General features: G+C 39.8%; 1 protein-coding gene across 1 annotated transcript in view; it reads right to left on the reverse strand.

The window, feature by feature from the left end:
- Positions 1-19820, reverse strand: part of LOC115798205 (potassium voltage-gated channel subfamily H member 4-like) — a 43312-nt gene that overhangs the window by 19209 nt on the left and 4283 nt on the right. The window contains exons 2-4 of the mRNA XM_030754961.1: positions 13176-13409; positions 10103-10234; positions 9383-9510 (exon numbers count right to left, since the gene is read on the reverse strand). Coding sequence (XP_030610821.1) covers positions 9383-9510; positions 10103-10234; positions 13176-13409 — 494 coding nt within the window. The remainder of the gene's footprint in view (positions 1-9382; positions 9511-10102; positions 10235-13175; positions 13410-19820) is intronic.

Raw genomic sequence — 19820 nt, forward strand, 5'->3', positions numbered from 1 at the left:
CAAGCTCCACTAATTACGACCAGTACTCTGAATACGTTAAGTATTCAGACTAAGACTATGTTAAGTACCCTCTGAAAGTCTACTAGAAGATGCGAATGCAGCACTATGGACAATCCCTACTTTGACCATCACTGAAACCAATCAGTTGATCTATACCACGTCAGCAGTGATCCTTGAGAGGAAAGGCCATAAGGAGCAATACCCTCCATGGAAAAGATGGATAGAGACTAAGATCAAGGCAGCACGGAGGGAAGTTAGCCAGCTCAGAGCCAGCTGGAGACAGAGCAGTACTGGAAGAGCATATGGGAGAAGGATGCAACACCAGTGCTCAGTGGCTAGTGGATCTAAGCGCAGACCACAGCAACCTCCCTGAACAGGCTCCAGTAACAATCACAGTGGCAGACATCCTGGAAAGAGTCTCACATTTGAAGAGCTGGACAGCTCCATGCCCCAACATGATACACACCTACTGGCTTAAGAAGCTAACTGCACTCCACCTGGCAGCACAAATGAACCATCTGCTAGAGGCTAAGACGCACACAGAATGGATGACTGAAGGCCGGTGTTACGGCCCTAGCAGGGCCTGATGTGATTTTTTGACCCACTGGGTGTGGCTTGCTCTCTCCAGCCTTAGGTGCCACCCCTTTTGGTACAGCTGACTCAACGTAACGCCAGACAGTCCTGATCTCCAAAGATCCCCAGAAGGGACCAGTCCCATCCAACTACCAGCCCATAACCTGCCTCAGTACAACATGGAAACTCCTGTCAGGCATCATAGCAGCTAAGATGAGCAGGCACATGGCTCAATACATTAGCGAGGTCCAGAAAGGAATTGGCAGAGAGACCAGGGGAGCAAAACACCAGCTACTGGTAGATAGAGCAGTCACTCGAGACTGCAAGACCAGACTGACCAACCTGTGCACTGCCTGGATTGACTACAAGAAAGCCTATGACTCGATGCCACACACATGGATCCTGGAATGCTTAGAACTATAGAGCCTTCATCAAGAACCCAATGGGGATGTAGAGAACAACACTAGAGGCCAACTTCAAGCCAATCGCACAAGTCACCATGAAGTGCGGGATTTACCAAGAAGATGCTCTGTCTCCACTGCTGTTCTGCACAGGCCTGAATCCCCTCAGCCAGATCATTGACAAGACTGGCTATGGATACTGACTACAAAATGGAGCAAAGATCAGCCACCTCCTGTCCATGGATGATATCAAGCTGTATGCCAGGAGTGAACAAGACATCGATTCACTGATCCACACCACATGGATCTACAGCAATGACACTGGAATGTCATTCGGACTGGAGAAGTGCAGTCGAATGGTAACAAAGAGAGGGAAGGTAGTCAGAACTGAGCAGACTGCACTACCAGAAGGCAAAATTGCAGACAATGAAGACGGCTACAAGCACCTTGGGATCCCACAGGCAAATGGGAACCATGAAGAGGCCGCTAGGAAAGCTGCAACCTCCAAGTGCCTACAGAGAGTAAGACAAATCCTAAAGAGTCAGCTGAATGGGAAGAACAAGATCCGGGCAATCAACACCTACGCCCTGCCAGTTGCCAGATACCCTACTGTGATAATTAGCTGGCCAAAGGAGGAAATAGAAGCCACTGACATCAAGACAAACCCCAAATCCAGCACTGCAAGACTGTACGCTAAGCAAAAGGAAGGAGGCCGAGGACTAGTGAGTGTTAGAACCACTATCCTAGATGAAACAACAAAGATTCATGAATACATCAGGAAGATGGCCACAAAGATGGCTTATTGAGTACCTCAGACAGCAGAAACCCAAGAAAGAAGAGGTACAAGAACAGGAACCATCATGGAAGGACAGGTCTCTACACGGCGTGTACCACCAGCACATAAAAGAAGTGGCTGATATAGATAAATCCTACCGATGGCTGGACAAAGCTGGACTGACAGACAGCACAGAGGCACTAATTATGGGAGCACAGAAACAAGTTTTGTGCACAAGATCAATAGAGGGTGGGGTCTACCACACAAGGCAAAACCCCAGGTGAAGGCTATGCAAACCAACCTGACATAGTGGTGGTGGACAAATTAAGGAAGAAGGCCGTAGTGATAGATGTTGCAATACCAAGTGACAGCAACATCAGGAAGAAGGAACATGAGAAGCTCGATAAATACCAATGGCTCAGAGAAAAGCTAGAAAGGATGTGGAAGGTGATGGTAACAATGGTCCCCATGGTAATCGGGTCACTTGGGGCAGTGACACCCAAACTGGGAGAATGGCTTCAGCAGATTCCAGGAACACATCCGAGATCTCTGTCCAGAAGAGCGCAGTCCTGAGAACAGTTAAGATACCATACTGCACAGAACCCTCAAGCTTTCAGGTCTCTGGTAGAGGAGGGTTAGGGTTAGGGTAAGCTGGAATTTTATATATATATATATATATATATATATATATATATATATATATATATATATATATATATATATATATACCTTACTTATATATATATATAAGTAAGGTATCAGCTTTGTATTTTACATTCAGCTAAAGCAAAATTTGCTTTACAACTTTATTTGCCTCCAGACTGCACTATTTTTCCAATTATGTGAAAAGCAGCCATATCTCTCCCCTGGGAAGTGGATCAGCATGAAATCAAGTCTGAGTTACTTGCCAGTGTGCCTCGGCTTTATTACATGAGCTGATACAGTCAAAACTAGCAGAACAGACAAACACAACAACTATTCAGTTCTTGGAAATGTGCGACTAATAACAGATTTGTAAACTTTGTATTTCAAAATCATAAACCTTTAGGCAGCAAGTTGCCACCTCTGCCTCTGCTTTCTGGCTGTGGTCCCATTTAAAGATCTGGAGTGTGTCTACATGTGTTTGAGCAAAGCTATGGATCCTACTTTTCTTTCTAGCTTGGCAGGCCAATGGGCTACAAATAGAGATCTAGTCAAAATAGATATGGCTACCTTGCTGTGGAGGCAGAGGACACCATTGTTAGCTAACAGATACTAAGATACAGACAGTGAATAAGGAAAAAAAGAAGAAACATTTATTAATAGTCAGCGTGAGGCAGTGGAGGAAGGATATTGATTCTTTACTAAAGAAGAAACATCAATATCACAATAAGTAAGTTTTGCATTCAAAACATGGAAAGTATCAACATGCCTTAAGGATCAAGAGTACAATATGCAGAAATACAGTGCTTTGAACAAAAATCTCAAGCCATCCCTCATTTCTTCATATGTTCCTGGGAAAATCGAAAATAGGTGCATATATAATGCAAATACAGTATACACAGAAAAAAAAAGAAAAAAGTTTGTACAATCCTAATGAGCCTGAAAGTCAATATTTGGTATGGACATCTTTTTTGATCAACACAGCCTGAACTCTCTTAGGCAGCTTTCTTGTCATTTCTTCAAGTAGTTTCATGAATAATTCTCCAGGCTTCTTGAAGGACAATCAAAGCTCTCCTTTGGATGTTGACTGCCTTTTTTTGGTTCTCTATCAAGATGATCCCACACTGCTTCAGTAATGTTGAGTTTGGGTGGAGGCCATGACTGATAGTGTTCCATTGGGTGTTTTTCTATCCAGGTATGCTTTTACTGCATTGACAGAGTTTGGGATCATTGTCATGCTGGAAAATTAAAGCTTCCACCAATCAGATGCTTTCGAGATGGTGGTGGCTCAAAATCTGACAGTAATTTTCTGTGTACATAATTCCATCCTCAGCCTTTTTTCTCCCTTCCTTAAGAATGATTTGTCTCATTAAGCTTTGGTGAACAGTAGATGGATCAACTAAAGGGCCAGATGCATCTTTCAGGTCCTGTGTCAGGTCTTTGCTGGATTTTTTCCTATTTCTTAAGGACGTGGCTTTCAGATTCTGTTCATATGATGTAGATAGTTTTTTAGTTTTTAGGCCTCACACTTCTTCTTTTGTCCTTCACCTGTCCAGTTTACTCAAATTTCTTAAGGACACACTGCACACCATGCCGAGATATGGCATAAGTTTTCAGCCAATAGCACTTTGGGAATCACATTGTTGGTGCAGAAATACTGTTACACTGTGTTATCTTTGGCACTTTCATAGATCCAACTGAAGAACCTGGAAGAAATGATAATTTCATGACAGGCGGCCAGTACTTAAAAATGCAAATTACAATGGATTCTCTCCAAAGTTATCTCTTATGTGTAGACACAACACTGTTTCACCCCTCGAGTTATGTTCCTTTTTTATGCTTGAATGATTCATAGGTCAGTGCTAAGTGGCTTAAAAAACAAATAAAAAAACATTCCACTGAAACAGATCAGGTACGAGGACTGAACTGAAAATGAGTGAAAAAGCAGCCAGTGTCCAAAGAAAAACTTTAAAAAGGCCTTCAGAGATTCTGAAGAACTATTGCTCAAGACCACTTAAAAAAATACAAGATAGTCTGTCTCCTTTGAAGCAAAATACAATGAAAAGGGGAGAACTCAAGACATTTGCCAAGTACTGTATTATCATGAATCATATTATTTGGTTACTTGACCTGTTGGATCATTCTAGTATTGGACTATCTCCCTTCAAGCTGTTGCTAAACTCACAGAAAATGGAAGTGCTTGAGTTAAGTACATGTACTTAAAAAGTAAGTATTAGACATAAAAAAAATTAAAAGCATGACTCAATATGCAAGCTGCACTAGGAAAGGAGTGGGAGAGATAATTCAAGCAGAAGAAAATGGGAGTATATGCAGAAAGACAGCAGGATTCAGAGGGAGGGAGGAAGCCCAAAAGAGATGAGGTTAGAGCATGGGTTAGAGTGACAGATGGAGAGGAACCAAATGCAGAGAATGGTGGTTAAAGCTAAAAAAAGAAGAGGGAGGAGGTTGGGTGATGAATTTGGGTAAGACATAAATAGACAGGCACTGTAATTTCCTTTAAAGTGCAAGTTTATGAATTCAAACTGTTTATGAATCCAATTACGTGGGTAATTTTCCAATAGATACACACAAAAGTAAGCCCCAAATGCTTGCTGCACACATCAGACTCAAGTGGCATTGGTTCCACCTAGTCCATGTAAATTAAGCAAATTAGTACACATAGCAATGTTATGTTGGCTTTTTCATCTGCGACCATTCACATGTAAAATTGTTTTCAGTTTTATCATTTTACCACTTTTTTATGTTGTAGTGAGTTAACTGCCCTTAAACCAAGTAATGTTGCTATGGTTGCTTGAAGTTTCACATCAAAGTCTGCAATAATATAGAGTTCATTTAGTTGTCGGTGGTTTTCTTTTCCTCTTTTGTTTCCTACTTTTTCGTCATATGTACCCATTTCATTGGTATAGCTCACTGTTATATAGCACACCTATTCAAAATTTCAGGAGTTTTAGCTGGCGGTGTGTGTGTGTGTGTGTGTGTGTGTGTGTGTGTGTGTGTGTGTGTGTGTGTGTCATTAATGAATGGTCCTGATCGTTAATTTAAAGTGATAGTTTTCATTATTCGATTTACAGAAAACTGGAGCAGTTTGTACTTATGGTAACACTGGGGTAAAAAACAGTTCACTTGGGCTGTGCACTGGCAAACAGTAAAATAACCGTAAAAACAAAACATAAAACAACATCTAGAATATTCCATCCAATCACTTCTTAGAGTTGAAATGATAGTTAATGTGCAGCACTGTTATGAAATGTCTAAATGCCTACTAAATGGTAGCTACAAAGATGGCTCGCTTCTGTTTGTGAAACCAGTATATCATGAAACAGCTCATGAATTTTTGCTCCCAATACTTACAACATATGCTAAACTGTGCAAATATCAAAATATGAAATTAAATGGACATGCACCAAATGCATGACGTGGGGAAAAGCCTGCTTGTGCATATAAACAAGCAACACATTTCATCCCGTCTGTTGCACATTGTTATTGCTGCTTTGAAAATCATCTCTTTGCAATCTGCTTTGTGTCTTTCTGACACTGGTGATGTCTGCAAGATAGAAGTGACTGAAAGAATCACACAGACACCGTCCAATGAGCTGTCGGAGAAAGACAAAAACAATACCCTAAAGAAATAAAATTTCCCTTTTATGCTAAAAAGCAGATGTTTTCGTTTCGCATCAAAACACACTTGTTGCCTCCATTTTCAAAGACTACATCATCACAGTTTGGTTCAGATATGCTGCTGCTGGAAATTTCTGTTTATGCAATTATTAGTCCCTAAGGTCAAGAATGAATTAAGCAAGAGGACTGTTTTGTTTGTGATTTTATTGTGCACTGAATTCACTAAAAAGTGATTCAAAAGTTTAAAAAAGTAATTCAAAAGCAGCACGTTGGCTATGTTATGGATTTTGATCGTGTTGCTTTTACTAGTCTGCTGATGTGCTACTTTTCATACACCTCTATTTTCCCTTCACTACAATGTGAATTATATATCAGATCATGAGCTATTGATTGTTTCTCTGCAACTATTTTGTCCCTAGCACAGACGTGCTTGGCACAGTGTACGTAAGAAAAGAATAATCTAATCTCACGGGGAATTCATTCAACACTTTAAAATGATTATTCTGGTAGTAGAGGTGTAGTGGGGGGAATAATGGAGGTTTGTAAAAAGTGTGTGCATGTGTGAGAAGGAGAGGAAATGAAACACAGAGATCAGGCTGTGGACTTTATATTAATATTCCTATTTTTTGCATGGGAGAGAAAGAGAAATTGTTTAAAAATACAACCTCAAGCAAGCGAGAGAACTGGCATAAAATCTGAATGTTGACATTATAGACATATGTTCCTCCCGTCCAATGTTTGGATGTTCTTGTGAAAGTGCATGTGTGTACACTTTTAAAAGAGATTTGCGTGTGTGGTCTGTGCACGCACAGTGTCAGTGAGCACTGGCTTCTGTAAGTGGGTGGGAAGCAGAGCGGCAGGAGGCTTGGCAGATGGAGGGAGGTGTAGCGCACTGATTCCCATGAAGGCACCTGCAGGTCAGGTTTGAAAGCAGGAGTGGAGTTTTTGATTCTGGAAGTATTAACAAGATGCAGGTCAGCTGCACACAGCAGAGTATTACGTGCTTTTTCCGACTCCTAGCTTTCAGTAGGGAATTAGTCTGACTTTCAGGCCTTTTTCTTTGTTTTTGTTGATAGTCTATAACGCATCAGATTCGACCACCACCTGGAAAATTCTACTGTGATAAATTATGTGTGATAAAGCACAAAAAGGACATTTTAATGTCAGATTCTCAATATTCTTTTAAAAGCCTTTAACAATCCATGTATTACTGTGGAAGCTCAAAAATCAGTGTCAGGTGAAGGACATTGTATAAAAATGGTAGCGCCACTTTAATAATAATAATGATACTCAATTGTAAAATTTTGCTGAGATACTCAGTTTCCTTTGAGTACTTTGGTTTCAGGCACTTAACAGGTAAATGATCCTTTAAAAACACACACCACCTTGTTTTTTTTTTTTATTATTTCAAATATTCTCTGTCTGAGCGTGTCACAGATGTCTCACAGGTTCACTTAAAAAAATAAAAACCTTCATCCCTGAAACGTTTTTGAATTGCTTTGAGCCCCTTATGATCAAACACATATTTGAAGGACAGACTCAGGCAGTAACCAAAACTCTGCGGGGAATGAGTTGCATTATCTCCAAATGGTGCTCTGTCAGAAAAACTGCTCCTTTTTGGAGCTGAGGGCAAAACAAAAGCTTGTTCTCATGAATACCACAGCGGGAGATAGGCATGACTTTTATTTCCAAGCCTATAAAAACTTTTTTTAAAATTGGTGGTTCTAATACATTTACATTTTTAAAAATCTATAGATCACATTCAAAGTCTAGTTTAGTTAAATGCATGCTGGTAGAGTTGTGTGACGAGCGAGTTACCACAGAGTCTTCTTTTCAACTCAAATGGGGAACAGAATATGCAAAATGAACCTCATTTTATTTTAACCAAGACATGAAAATGGCATCTTTGTGGAAGCTTGCTGCTGCCACTGAGTCAGAGCAGGCAGAGCTAAGTAAAATTTTTGAATTATTATCTCAGTATTTAGGTATTCTACAAGATACCTAATTTGCAATTTAGAGTTATTAAGTCAAAAGTTTGAGATACTAACCCGAATATCAAGGGAGTCTGTATGACTCATTTAATAAAAATTCCAACATTAAAGAATTAAAATAATATTTACAGTCAGTCTGGCTTGAAAAAAAGTTTTTAAAAATCTCCCTATTATACCAACTCTGACTAGGGTGTCCAGGTGTCACTTTTTATCTGGGACTGCACAGCATTTTTATTCCTTGTCCCCCTGTCCCACATTTTGACTGTTTCTACAGGACACGCACTTTTCTAAAGCCTGTGAAGGAAATGCTTTTTATTACAGAAGAAGGCCAGCCTGTCTAATGACATACTCATCAAAGAATGTTACAAGTCACCAAAAAGTCACACACTATGCAGATTTTGCTGAAAATGATAGAAAATACCGCAAAGGAAATGAAGTGGCAGAATTGCTAGAATTAGTTTTTCAGTTTTGCACAGGCGGGAATATATGGTTCCCCAGTCCTCCTGGACTGGCTTTAACTCCTCCGAGACATTTAGCAGATGCATTTATGGTGTGAATTTGAACATCCTACCTCACATCGTTCTCATGTTACAGCCAAAGTTAAGATGCCGTCACCAGCACTAAGGCTATGACAATACCTCAACTTTTTCTTCGAAACAGCCGAGCAAAAAAATGGGCATTCATCATTTTTTCCAGTTTAATAATCAGAAAAACCAATGGCTTCACTCTACTTTGGTTAGAAAGACTGTATTCAGAAATATGTAGTTAAATAAATTTAAAAGTAAGTTTAAAAGAAACACATATAATACGGAAGTATTAGACAGAATGCCCTTAGTTGAGGTTATTTATGGGAACATGCCTCTGACATAATGACCCATACCCCAAAGCTTTGGGAGGTGTTGGCATATTTTTTAAAAAAAAGATGATAATAATGCATCCAGCTTCCTCTATGACCAATAACCCCTCACCAGCAGAGACAGCCATCTTGTGCCTCCAAGCAACCACAGTTTCCACAGCGACCTTGCTGTTTTTCCATTTAAATCCACCAAACAACAGCTTGGATGCAAATAAATAAATAAATAAATAAAAATACTAGAAAAGTAGGATTAAAACAGCACTTAAAATAGCAAAGCCATTAGTTTAATTTTTTACAGCGCTAAACCACACTCTTGAAATCTGGGCCAAGACTTCCCTCATAATGTCCTCATAAAATCTCATCTTTTAAATATCAGCATTAATAATTCAAAATCAGGTGTGAAGGCGCTGCCTGTCTGAGCAACTCCTGTTTATCTTTTTAGAGGCGAAAAACAGAAAAATCCATCAGATCCATCCAAACACGAGTAATAAAGGTATGTACTCACTCCACCCAGGTTAACCTCTCCTTTGCCTCCACTGGAGAACTGGCTGGTCAGCTGGTACAACATGGTGCGTCCACGCTTCCTGGCTTCACTGAAGTGTGAACTGCTCTTCCTCCTGTGGCTCTTGTCCTCTGAAACTGTCACACAGAGTCACATGCCAGTTGGATCACAAGGTTGTAAATTTGTTGGGTGATGGCAATAAAGGAAGAGAATATGGTGCCATCTAATGCAACACCTTTGCTATACTTTTGTTTTTAGATTCTGGCATTTTGTTGTGAAGCACTTTGTGATGTTTATCTTGAAAGGTGCTATACAAATAAAATTGTACTTACTTTTTTACTTTACGTACCTGAAAATTTTCTCTGGTGTAGTTACACAGCTAAGACACAAAAACACAACTGCCACTATCCTAAGACTTTCATCCAAATGCATTATGTTTATTTCCCCTGGCATAATGCTTGGTATTTGTGGCAGACTGTGTTCAGGTTCCACTTGAAGACACATTGGTGCCCGAATCAAGCTCCCAATTGGAAACAACTGTCTGAGTTCAATGAACAACTGCCAGCCGAAACAAAACTGCTGGGTAGGATGTGACAGTGATGAACAAGAACATACAGAGAAAATGAAAGCTAGGGGCCCAAGCATGACCTGCTTGTAAATCATGGATGGTCCTAGTAAGCAAACAAAGGGAGCTATTTTCTGTAAACAAGCCTTTCAACTCACCCTCCTTCTTGCTGTTGTAGTGGCCCTTTTCGTAGGTGTCGGTGATGTCCTTGAATGAGAAGAGGAAGAGAACCATTTCGCCCTTCTCGTTTTTTATGGGCACAATGTCTAACAGACACCAGAAGGCCACACCTGGAGCAGAAGCAGAAATGATCATTTAGTAATGGTTTTCCTTTCACCTCATCTGGAGAATGAAGACAATTCCTCAAAAGACATATCCAGTGTAGTATGAAAAAAGAAGTTTAAATAAAGTGATGCTAAATAAATGTATAAATCCTGTTGGTGCCTCGAAATAGCCTTTATGAAACAATGACACATGACATCTAAAAGCCCTCTATCGCGCCTACACTGAAGAAAGAGATGCAGGATTGAAGAAGTACAACTTCTAGCTGGAGACTTTTGTTTGGAAATGGAGGAAACTTGGAACAGTTGTGAACCTTCCCAGGAGTGGCTGACCTACCAAAATTACCGAGAGCGCACTGATGACTTATCCAGGAAGTTGCAAAAGAACAAAGAATAACTTCTAAAGAACTGCAGGTCTTACCTCAGTTCAGGTCAGTGTTCATGAGACTCTGCAAAAATGGCATCCCGTGTGAGAGTTCCAAGGCAAAAACTACTGCTGACCAAAGCTCAAAGGTGTGTCTAACATTTGCCAAGCAAATCTTGATGATCAAACAAAAAGTTTGAAAAAAAAAGCAGGAAAACATTCTGTGGACTGGCGGGACAAAAGTTTAACTTTTTGGAAGGTTTGAGTCCCGTTACAACTGACATGAAACACATGGTGGTGGCAGAATGATGGTTTGGGGCTGCTTTGCTGCTTCAGGACCTCAACGACTTGATGGAACCATGAATTCTGTTCTCTACCAGTAAATCTGGCAGGAGAATGTCCGGCCATCAGTTCTTGTCCTGCAGCTCAAGCACACTCGGGTTATGCAGTAATCCAAAACACACCAGCAAGTCCATCTCTGAATGACTCAAAAAATAATATGAAGGTTTTGCAGTGGTCCAGTCCCATTGAGATGCTTTGGTGTGACCTCACAGAGGCTGTTCATGTTCAAAAACCCTCCAGTGTGGCTGAATTAAAATTCTGCAATAAAAAGCGGGCCAGAATTCCTCCACAGTGATCTGAAAGACTCACTGCTGGTTATCACAAATGCTCGATGGCAGTTCTCAATGCCAAGGGTGGCACAACCTCTTATTAGGTTTAGGGGCAATTACTTTTTCCCAGAGGGCCAGGCTAGCTTTGGATAGCTTATGTCCCTTAATAAATGAAATCATCATTTAAAAACTGCATTTTTTATTCACTCGGATTATCTTTGACTAATATTAAAATTTGTTTTATGATCTGAAACAAGTGTGACAAATATGCAAAAAAATAAAATAAAATAAATAACAATCAGGAAGAGTGCATGCTGCGGTCACTGAGATTAGTTGAACCTTTGCTTTTTGCTTTTGTCTTTTCTTTGTTGTGTTTGTGTGGCTAGTTCTTATGGGATTTTTTATGTGTTTGTGATCCCTTTTGTGCATTTTTGGTTGTTTTGTGGTCAGTCTTTTTTCTGGTTAATTTGCAGTGGTTCAACTGAACTTCCAATAAGAGACGTTGCAAAGCCAAACCTTTGTTTGGGGGTGTACATTGTTAATGTATCTCCTTAATGACTTAAGTTTCTCAAGCCAAGCCGTGTGATTTCACACATCATGTCAGCTTTTAGCATCACTGAACTGTGGCTGCTTGTCAAGTATGGCATAGCCTTTCTATAAATATGCCTCAGATTAGATCTGGATAGTGATCCATAGGATAAAACACAAAGTGAAAGAGAAAGTCAGAGGTCTGAATATAACAACTCAGAGAGGGAAGGAAGAACACAGATTCAAGACCTCAACAAGAAACCAGAATGCTCATTAGCAAGCTCTGTAGAAACTGTGCTCTGCCACCAAACAGTTGTTTCACATCTTCTTTAGTGTCTCTAGTGTGCTTGTTCATGTGTGAAGCACAGACAGGGAGAAAAAAAAGGAGGAGAAAACAGTGTAGATGGTGGTGTTTTAGTGCAAGGCTGTTGGTATAAATACAACAGGCAGCAAGCCATTTGTGAGTTATTGTGCTTACAAGTTGCACACATTAGAGGACTGTGTGTGTGTGTGTGTGTGTGTGTGTGTGTGTGCGAGTGTGTGTGTGTGTGTGTTGAATTCCTTTAGGGATAGACTTCTTCATATACTGTACCAGTTGTGAACATTTGCCAGTTGAGATTATAGCTTTAAAACTGTATTCTCCTTTTAAGCTGCACAGTCTCTCTTCTATTCTTCCTTTTTTTAATGGCTGTTTTTCATTATTTGTGGTTTATCAAAAATGGCTGAGCCTTTCTGTTATTAGTTTTAGTAGTATTGCCTTACTTTTACTTACTGTACAGTAAGAAAAAAGAAGAAAAAAGATTAGAAGCAGTTGTGTTTCATTAAAGTCCAGATTTGACAATCCAGCTGCATAATAAGAGGTTCAAACACCCTGAGGATGCGGGTTTGAGTCTCTGTCGAATGAACATAATCCTGCGTGCCAATCAGGGAGGCTTAAACACTGTTGTATGTTCTCTCCTAACGTATGACATCATATTCTGAGCCAGAAGGATTAGAGAGAAGTTAGAAGGAAGGAGGTAATTCAAGACACTATGTACAGTACCTTATCCCGCATTAGGAAAGAGTGATTAGCTGTGGAAATAGGGTACGCAACTATACCTCTCCCTCCTCCTTGAACCTCTCACTCTCCCTTAATCTTATTGTTGTGTATTAATTAAAATGAAAATTGAGGAACACCAACTCTCTAAAAAGCACGTAGGGCACTGCTGAACTGCTCTTTTAAATTCTGCATTCATAATCCAACCAGAACATTCAGCTCTCATCTAAAAATAAATGCCCTCTTCATGATGTTGAGGGAAAAAAAACATTTTTTTTTTTTTTTTTCATTTTGATCACACTGCAGTTTGGTCAAACCAGAACAATCTAGTTAAAAATATTGGACCAACTGAGCAAAAAATTTAAATATGTACTGGGATCTATTTTATCTCTACATCCTCTGTGCACCCACCATTCTTCTTGTAAAAGTGGACCTCAGCCTGGTACTCTTCTCTGCTCTCCAGAGCCTTCTCCATTTGCTGGGCCACGTGCTCACTGGTGTTGGCCCCGTACAGGAAGCGGCAGCTGCAGTTCTTCTGCATCACCTCAGTTCTTGTAAAGCCCGTCAGTTCACAGAAGCCATCCGAGCAGTAGACAATGGGATAACCGCGGTGGCCCTGGGCATTACCCAACAGGAAGTTACTGTCTGTGAGGGAAAAATAAGAAGGTAAAGATGTGTGAGAAGTAGAGGCAGATTTTTTTTTTTTTTTTACATGCGTTTTTGAAACTTGAAACTGAGAACTTTTTGATATGAATGTCAGTAATATGCAAGGCTGAGCTCTTTGCATCATTTTTAGCCTGGAATTAAATACATTATCTCTTCTTTGCACCGGGAATCAAAGTCTGGTTAGTTCTTTGAACTTACGTCAAAGCTTTTCAAAGAAAACATGAATCAGACTTTAGCGTAGACCAAATTAATTTCCCCAAGCCTTCATCAGCATATTTCTGAGGTTTGCTGGTGGTTATTAAGACTGGTAAGTGCAGCAGAAAAAAAACCTAACATGATGGGCTGCAGACGGTATGACATAAAAGAGATGACTGGGGTTTATGAGAATCACAAAGGTTAGTGACTGATTTTTCCACTGGGCTGCAAGCTTACTTAATTTGAGGCTATGAACCAAGAAAAGATTCGACCCTTCAATTTTAAAATGGGCTGACTAGCAGAGAGATGCAACAAACTGGAAATGTGCCAGTGGAATATAAACATAAACATGAAATATGACTGGAGAAAGGAAGCAAATGCTTCAAGAATGTCCAATCTAAAGTCACACTCAATTTCACCTTCTTGTAATGTGTTCCTTCACCTGTTTATACTGATGGTAATGCCATGTTTATGGAGCTGCAGATTGGAAAAACAATGTACCTCCATGAAAGATCCAGAAAATCTATGTATCTAAATGTGAAATTAAAATGGTGGAATATTAAGTCTATTGTGCAGGCTTTTACATGTGAATCATATTATGTGGATATTGCCTCTACACTTGATTATTCTGCACCAAAACAGCTCTGCTTTGGTTCTGTTTCATATTATGCCTTCAGCACCACGGACAGCTCTCTTTCTCGCATCTTTTTCTTGCTCTTGTTTAGTTATGTCTGCAGGACATAAAGACACAAAAGTAGTTCTCTGGTCTGGCATCTTATTCCAGCAACTCAAGGCTGCAGCATTCACAGACTCTAAATTTGTTCTGCATACCTAGATATATTAATCTTGGTGATAGCATAGAGTTTGACGTCACATGTTCCCTCAGTTGCTACAAGCATGTGACCTTGCTGCAGTGAGGCTTCTTTGTTTGGCAAACACTGTGGCTATCTGTCTACCAGAATGACTAGTGGGAAGAGTATTGAAATACAATACAATACAAAAACCTTTATATAATATACAGTTCATTTAATTTGGATAATGCTATTTTCAGTCACTGAGCTGATATTGTCACTTTGTTTCCTCATAGGTTTCCTCTGTGGGACACAGACAAACCCATATTTCAGTCTCTTTTGCACAATTCTGCAGCAAAGATGATAAAACAATTATCAGTCTCCAGTTTTCTGTCCTAATAAAAGCTCAGTGAATGTTGAACAACCACCAGCTTACAGATTTGTGACTCCTCACCTACAGGCTTCCAGGCAGTATCTGGTGACTGAAACTATAGTCTAGTAGAAAATGATTGATGCAGACAAAATAAACAGCCTGTAGCTGGAAGTATTAACAGATACTGTAGCTGAACCTGTCAGCACAAAAAGCATGGGCTTGTTGTTGTCCATTCACAGTAGATACAGTATGGATCCCATAAAAGAGATATTTCAAACATTAAAATGTCCTGAAGAATGCTTTTAACATAATCCTTTGACTTAATGGTTGTGAAAAAATATCTCTGGCTTGAGGTCTGTTGTATTGAAAAGGTCATAACATTTATCTACTGTTTTGGCTGCAATAATCCAAGAAGTATTTATACATATTTGCTTGTTAATTCTTTGCACAAGTCACTATTGAGGCCTTGGGAAAACAACAGACATCGCTCTGTTCTCTGCTGCTAAACTGAAAACATCAGACTGCAGACTTTTTGCCCAGAGAGCAAGAGGTAGCACATTGACAGACAGACAGACTGCTCTGAATTCTCACGATTCCACAGAGAGAAAGTCTAAGAAGGAGTATTAAACAGCTGCTACCGCACTTTCCACAATCTAGCACTTTAATTGGCCAGGCTGAACAGAAAGCAGTCCATAGGGGATGTCTTTTCTGAGCGGTGACAACCTTTCTTGGGTGTGCAGCGAGCAGCAACTAAACTGTCACTGTGGAATTATGGAAAGAGACAGGCATTAGGCTGATCCATCAACAGGCAGAGGAAGTTTTATGCCTATCCATGCCATGGCTTGCTGCTGTTCAGCAAGGAGAAACTGTACTATTTCTGTTCCATTGTCTGCTGCAGATCTTTGTGAACATCAACAGTTTCATGTCCAAAGAGTCACAACTGTAATTTTTTTTTTTATGATAGTCTATATATGAAGCTTTTTGTAGGTGAAGTCTCAACTCTGAATACAAAGTGCCCTGAAACTCACATTCACATCTAAAAAGAAAAACTTCACCCTAGAAACAATGGTGGAACAAGATGTGATTGCTGATCCAGCTGGAAAAAAAAGAAACATGGCCTCTTTTTCATGTTCTATAAATTCCTAACACCCTAACTCAGTGAGCCAGCAAGTGTCAGAGAGCAACTGCATTCATCTCTGGTTTATGTAATGTTTACCTAAGAATAGGTATGTCTTTACTCAGCATCCCTAAATCAGTCCTTTAAGTAGGTCAAGGGCAGGGGTAGTCATTAATCACTTTGTAAGGAAACATTAAAACCAGTGGGCTGTGAAGGAAAAAAACTTTTATGCTGTGTTTGGAGGTATGCAAAGTTTTCTGGATGATTCAGACAACTTTTGTTTAAGTTCGGATGTGTAAAACAAAGGTTTTCTTACAATGTTAGCAGTTTGCACTTCCAGTTCTGCTGCTTTGCAGTCAGTGTTTGGGTGTTCGTTATTAGTTATCAGGTAATGAATTAACATAGATGAGGGGTCTTGAACCTGTTAGCCACTGTAGATGGGCAAATTGTCTCAGTTAAGGTGATTGGCAGTGACATAGATACAAAAATATCTAGTTATGGCTTTCAAATTTAAAAAAAAAGAAAAGAAGCTCAGAGGAAAATAGAGAATTTAACAGTGTGTGGACAGATTTGTTTGCTTTCACCACCAACGCTGCTGGCTTCCTGGTACGCTTGATATGCGGCTGGACTTCTGTCAAAATCAAATTGAAACTTTCCTTTTTTCTTTTTTTTTTTACTTACTTTTACTATATTAAAGCTATTAGGCTTCTGATTTGTTTACTGATTATCAAAAGAGGCTCCTTTTAATTTAATTCTGAGGGGGCAGAGCCTTAAATTTATATATTGTGCACACTATTAGCCATTTTTCGCTCCACTTCACAATAGATTCATTTTGTTGATAATTAATACATATAATTCTAATAAGCAAACAGTTTTAGCTGATATTGTTATATAATTTAATAAGTGTGACAAAAACATGGTGTTATTATAATGAAAACGCAAAATTAAAATACTAAATAATCATATATAATCCACTGCAGTGAAGTCAAATGTGGTTAACCATTTCTGTGAGGTTGATAGGCTGTGTCACCTTCATTAAGATAAGTTAAAATAGACTTCATTTAACTCAAAGTTGGGAAAATCTTTTGTTACAGCAGGTGAAAATTAGGTTAAAATTAGGTTGAAATCAACAAACATACAACACAGCTTAAAAAAGGAGGCATTTTAAGGATCAATCATATTTTTGGTTGGGGTAGCCGTACATTGGTGTTTTCCTTTTGTGAGTACATTTACACTTCAAAAATTCAAAGCGTTGTTAATTTGTGAAGAGTAAGAAGACAAATTAAACATGAGATTATAGCCAGCAGTTGATAGCTGAGCTTAACTTAGCATAAAGCCTGAGACTGGAAGTAATATGCTAGACTTTAGACGCCAACAAGCCACTGTTTCCTACAAATGTTCAAAATAAACTGTTTACACCATATGTATGTATACCGTATGTAAAACATACACGATATATTGTATTGTATTTTAGTGAGCTTAAGAGGTGTTGGACAAAACCAGGCTAGCTTTGCTGCTGTGGAGTCCATTTGAGTACAGTGAGCTCATTGTTCAAGAAACCAGTTTGAGATATTTGAGCTTTGTGGCGTGATGATCTTTCTGACATTACTACGAGCTTGTGTGAATTGTGAATCAGTTTCCTGTTCTTAGCAGACAGGAGTGGCCACTGGTATGGTCTCCTGCTGCTGTAGACCATTTGCTTCATTGTTCAAGGTGCTGTGCATTCAGAGATGCTCTTCTGCATACCTTGGTTGTAACAAGGGGTTATTTGAGTTACTGTTGCCGTCTTCTCAGCTAGAAGCAGTCTGACCATTCTCCTTTGACCTCTGACATCAGCAAGGCATTTTCAAACAGAAAATTGCTGCTCATTGGATATTTTCTCTTTTTCAGACCTTTCTTTGTAAATCTTAGAGATGGCTGTGCTGAAAATCTGAAATGCTCAGAACAGCCCGTCTGCCACCAACAACCGTGCCACGTTCAAAGTCACCTCAATCACTTTTTTCTTCTGATGCTTGGTTTGAACTTTTCCAAAATGCTATATTATATATTTAATATATGGATGTGTGTTCAGGATCACAGTGAATCATTTTATATCCTGAACAAAAGTCTTTCGCTTCATTTACATTCACCTTCTACAGTGACATCCTTATTTTTCCATTCGTTTAATAAGCAATCCAGCACCTACATGGACTACAATATAAACAGCCTCTATGCGTGTGTGCGCGCGCGCTTGTGTGTGTGGCTGTGACAATGCCTCAATTCTTAGTCTGTAATCCTCTGAGGGATATTGCTTCCAGTAGCCGCTCAGCTGCTCCGGCTTCCTTAATTACACATCTGTGCTGACGCGCTACAACTGTAATCTGACATGATGACACTACATGCTACTGCTAACATCAAGCAGCCAACCTCATGTCCATATAAGAGTTCTTCTGTGTATAAAAGACAGATGAAGCCCAAGAGGCTTGGCCACTTCCTCAGAAACTAATTACCACTCAGTAGCATGTAATTACTTATTGGGGCAGATGGGTGAGGGCAAAAGGAGGAGTGGACTTGCATGGGAAAAGGTCACCGGTCTGGCAAAGAGGCACGTGGGAAAATCAGTCACTTTGATGTCAGTGACTGATAAAGGCATCAAAAATAGTATTCAGAGTTAGACTTTTTTTAAAAAGTATCTGCACTGTCGTGATCTGACTCCTGTTAAAGGTAAAAAGACTGCAGTTATGTGGCGCCTTTATACCAAGAACAGTGCAAAAGTGCTTTACAAAACCTCACACCCACTCACACCTAAATTCACACACCGATGGAGGTGGAGCTGCAATGTAAGGTGCAGACCTGCACATGAGAAGCAGATTTATTTCGGTGTCTTGCTCAAAAACACCAACATACGTGGAGCAGGCTACCTGGGGACTCAACCACCAACCTGAACAATTACAGCAGAGCCTATTCCAAATTTATAGATCAAACTTTGCCACCTGTTACCACTGACTTAAAAAAAAAAAAAAAAAGAAACTGCAAAGGCTGCAGCCACAAAAGAGTCTCAGCTATCATCTGGCTTCTATCTCCAGTGTGTTGGATTCTGCAGCTGCCTATTAAGACCTGTTCATCAGCTGGGCAACAATAAGCTTCGTAAGGTTCAGTCTGACATTCTTTCCTGGCTCCTCTTTGGTTCTTTAGTTGCCTTTTAATGGAAAAGTGTTTAGGGAGAAAATAAACCCGCTTCTTATCTTTGCCAGCAGCTGCCCTGTGGTTATGCTGCCCCACAGGGCGAGTGCTGCTGTCAGTGTGGAAATGCTGCTGGGGAGGTCGCGTAAAAGAGCTCGGGGAGGTGGAGATGGGTGTAAAGGACAGGCAACTATACTGTAACACACAAAAACACACAGAGCTCAGTTCTTGTGCCAGCGGGATAATGGAAACTCTGGGTTTTTAGCCCGTGTAAGAACAAGCATCTAGACTGCTGGTGTGCAAAATAAAACTACAGCTAGAACTGCAGTTGTAACCTCACCCTGACCTTTGATCCTTCATAATTTCCCTTCAGGGATGAAACAACTATACAAACCAACATAGCGATATTAAAAAATAGATTGTGATGTGGCTTGGTTGTACAAAGCCCTGAGCACAGGCACTCGAATACACACAGGCAGACATCTCCATTTGGGAAACATGGACACCAACATTGCCGTGAGCCAAATACTGTGCTGTGTGTGTCAAAGGTTATTGACCTAACCTGCTCTGACATTTTGCTTACTGTAGAGGGGTTCAGCTGGGTAATTGTCTGAGACCCAGAACTGTTAAATTATAAGCAACTTAAAATTGCTTTCACTTTTATAATTGTTATTCCTAAGGTCAAGCATAGCCAAATCAATATTTATGAACATGAAGAAAAAAAACTCTCAGTGGGGAAATTACTTTGAAAC

This window comes from Archocentrus centrarchus, chromosome 19 (genome assembly GCF_007364275.1).
Source record: "Archocentrus centrarchus isolate MPI-CPG fArcCen1 chromosome 19, fArcCen1, whole genome shotgun sequence".
In the NCBI taxonomy this organism is placed as follows: Eukaryota; Metazoa; Chordata; class Actinopteri; order Cichliformes; family Cichlidae; genus Archocentrus; species Archocentrus centrarchus.